Source organism: Fragaria vesca, linkage group LG2 (assembly GCF_000184155.1).
Source record: "Fragaria vesca subsp. vesca linkage group LG2, FraVesHawaii_1.0, whole genome shotgun sequence".
Classification (NCBI taxonomy): domain Eukaryota; kingdom Viridiplantae; phylum Streptophyta; class Magnoliopsida; order Rosales; family Rosaceae; genus Fragaria; species Fragaria vesca.
The window spans coordinates 10,630,747-10,633,561 of NC_020492.1; the positions used below are offsets into that span (position 1 = coordinate 10,630,747).

The 2,815-nt window shown below is 37.8% G+C and overlaps 1 protein-coding gene across 1 annotated transcript; it reads right to left on the minus strand.

Moving 5' to 3' along the window:
- Positions 1–672: 672 nt before the first annotated feature.
- On the minus strand, positions 673–2,686 carry LOC101299449. The gene is made up of 5 exons (XM_004292368.1): positions 2,683–2,686; positions 2,182–2,300; positions 2,023–2,076; positions 1,512–1,577; positions 673–1,415 (listed from the first exon to the last, which is right to left on the minus strand). The coding sequence occupies exons 1-5, from the start codon at positions 2,684–2,686 to the stop codon at positions 1,296–1,298; spliced, it is 363 nt and encodes a 120-aa protein (XP_004292416.1). The 3' UTR covers positions 673–1,295.
- Positions 2,687–2,815: the final 129 nt, after the last annotated feature.

A 2,815-nucleotide genomic window follows, 5' to 3' on the forward strand; every position in this document is an offset into this window, starting at 1 on the left:
TTTTGACGTCATTTTAATTTTTGACAATCTTATTTCTCTTGGAGAGTTACCGAAAATGAGATTTTCGGTGGATATAAATATGTATTTATGAGAGAGAATATGTATATAAAATGCTAGCTAGCCATATGTGTCTGTCCACCTTAATGGCATAGCATATAGCCGCATTATGGTGTGACGTGAGCGTTGGACGCGAGTGTAGTAGCCTTATATGAGTGTTTAATTCATATAGGGAGTATGAGCACATATTTATACACCCGTCTGTCAACCTTAATGGCGTAGTGTAGCACCGCATTAAGGCGTGACGTGAGCGTTGGACGCGAGCGTAGTAGCCCTATATAGACCCATGAATTTATATAGGGAGTATGGACGTGTGTAAATACATACATATATTATAGAGCCTGAGAGTCTCGACATTTATAAGATAAAAGTTTTATCACTTGCAGCATGCATTCGGTTTTTCTTGGAAATTGATTTGGGGAAACATAAATATTTTATTCGTTAATTTGTTTTTGTCCACTCACTCTAACGTGTTTCAAATGTTTTCCCCTGGGCTCTTCGTTTTAAAAATGCCCAGTTTGCAGGATTGCATAGTTGAGGTCGGGCGTACAGTGGGGATGAGGCATAGTCATCATATAGCTTCCGCTTGTTAATTTATTATGTTTTCTTTCTTCCTGTTAGAGTTGCTCTGAACCTATAAATGGTTGGATATGAGATTTGTTTAGATTAGTAAATAATTTGGGTGGTGTTGTGATTTGGGGAGCACGGAGGCTCCAGGAGTTTAATGTTGGATTTAAATTTTCAGAAGTGTTTGCAGGTATTATTAGGAAGGGTTGTCCATTTTCAAAGGAGGTTATGCCGATTTTTCGGTAAAATTTTCCTTAGAGTTGGTCCCCGCATGACTTACTCTGGGTTTCAGGGTGAAATTTGGGGTGGGTCGTGCCATAAAGAAATTCAATGTCAAACAAAGCAATTATATACATAAGATGCTCCCATTACTGATACTAATACTTACTACTGTAGTGAGAAGAGATGCAAGTAATTTGAACACGAAAGGCTCCCATTACTGATACTAATACTTACTACTGTAGTGAGAAGAGATGCAAGTAATTTGAACACGAAAGGCCATAGCTCACAGGCAACATACTATGAGCAACGCACATGGAGAACAATAACTACTTTCATATGTAACCATTATAGAATCAAAATGCAGGGCTAGATAATGCTGCTCATGAGCCATTCTTACGTACATTTGCTTTCATAGTATACCTTGAATATCTTTTCTTACATATATCACACTAGAATTGCAAATCAATACATATAGATGTATCTAACAGAGCACAAGATGAGGTTGAAATGTGGACTAACCAGTAGGAGGTCCTAGCATGCCATCTCCACCGCTTTCTGGTCCTAGCACGCTATTAAAACATTTCAACGAAACTACAATTTAGTTATACAAGAGTTGATCAATTTCTCAACAAACAAAAAGAGAGAGTAAAGACATAACAACTTACAAAGCATCTTTCCAGGTCCTTCCAGTAGCAATATACAATTTTAGAGTTATCAGATGTTTTTCTTCTCTGCAAGACATTATAAGGTGATATGCTAGTCACCAATGCTGCATTTGCAGTGATCAAACAGTTTCCTTTATCATAAATGCCCAAAATAATTCATCAGCTTATTGACCCCAAATTTATAACCCAATTGGTAGATACCCCAAATCAAAAACCCAATTGGTAGAAACTTCAAATCATCAGCTTAATACCCAATTCATCAGCTTAATACCCAACACATTTCTATACTAATGAAAAACCCCAAATCTATAACCCAATTGGTAGAAACCCCAAATCGTAAAATCTATAATAACCCAATTGGTAGAAATACCCACATGCAAATTTGAAGCAGAGAGGGAAGAAACTTAAGCTCGTATACCATAAATTTAAAGCCTCGAGTTTCGATATGCACTAATAGAATAGCAAGAATCTAATAGCAATTTCAATAATAAAGCTATAAGAAGAAATTTACCTTGAGTGTACAAGTCAATCCAGCAGCCAAGCAAATCGCGAAGCCATAAAACCTCTGTTGAATCACACAAAATCATCAAAAGTTCAAAACGAAAATAGGATATGCAGGTAGATCTGAGCGACGACGAAGTTGAATTGCAGGTTATTGCAGGTTAGGTACCTGTTTGGTGGACAAGGTGCAGTTGCGATTGAAGCCGTCGATGAGAGAGAGAGAGAGGGAGAGAGGCTGTTGAGAATGAGAGCCCTCTCCTGATTCTCTTAAGGTTTTCCCACTCTCCACTCAAAATCAACGATCTCCTATCAAAGATCTCCTATCAGCAAACATCCAATCCTTATCCATCTTATAGACATACACAAACGTATAAGGAAATTAGCAAAACCCAATAATCGAAATTACAATAAAACCCTAAAAACCAAAACGAATCGAACTCGAAGAGATTGGGTTACCTAATTGAGAGAGATAGCGAGCAACTGGGTCGAGCTCGAGAGAGAGAAACTTGGTCGAGCTCGAGAGAGAAAGAGAAGGTGAGGAAGAGAGAGACTTTCTGTTCTGAGACTTGGTGAAAAATGAGGTCGAGTGTAGACTTAATGAAATAGAAAATTTCACTTAACTCACTTTTTGAACATTTTTTTCTACACAAATCCACCTTCATCTTTTTACCCATATAAGTCCATTTTATGGCCCTGGCCCGTTACCTACCTTCTATGTTTTACCTAAAATACCCTTACCCTACTTTCAAAATTAATTCAGATCACAAAAGCTGTGTGATCTCTCTTCTCTCTCTCTCTCCCCC

Bases quoted from the DNA above. Each gene is read 5' to 3' on its own strand.
- LOC101299449 (XM_004292368.1), bottom strand. The intron at 1,578-2,022 runs GTAAATTTCTTC...AATGTCTTGCAG, and splicing joins GATTGACTTGTACACTCAAG to AGAAGAAAAACATCTGATAA. The intron at 1,416-1,511 runs GTAAGTTGTTAT...ATGTTTTAATAG, and splicing joins AGGACCTGGAAAGATGCTTT to CGTGCTAGGACCAGAAAGCG.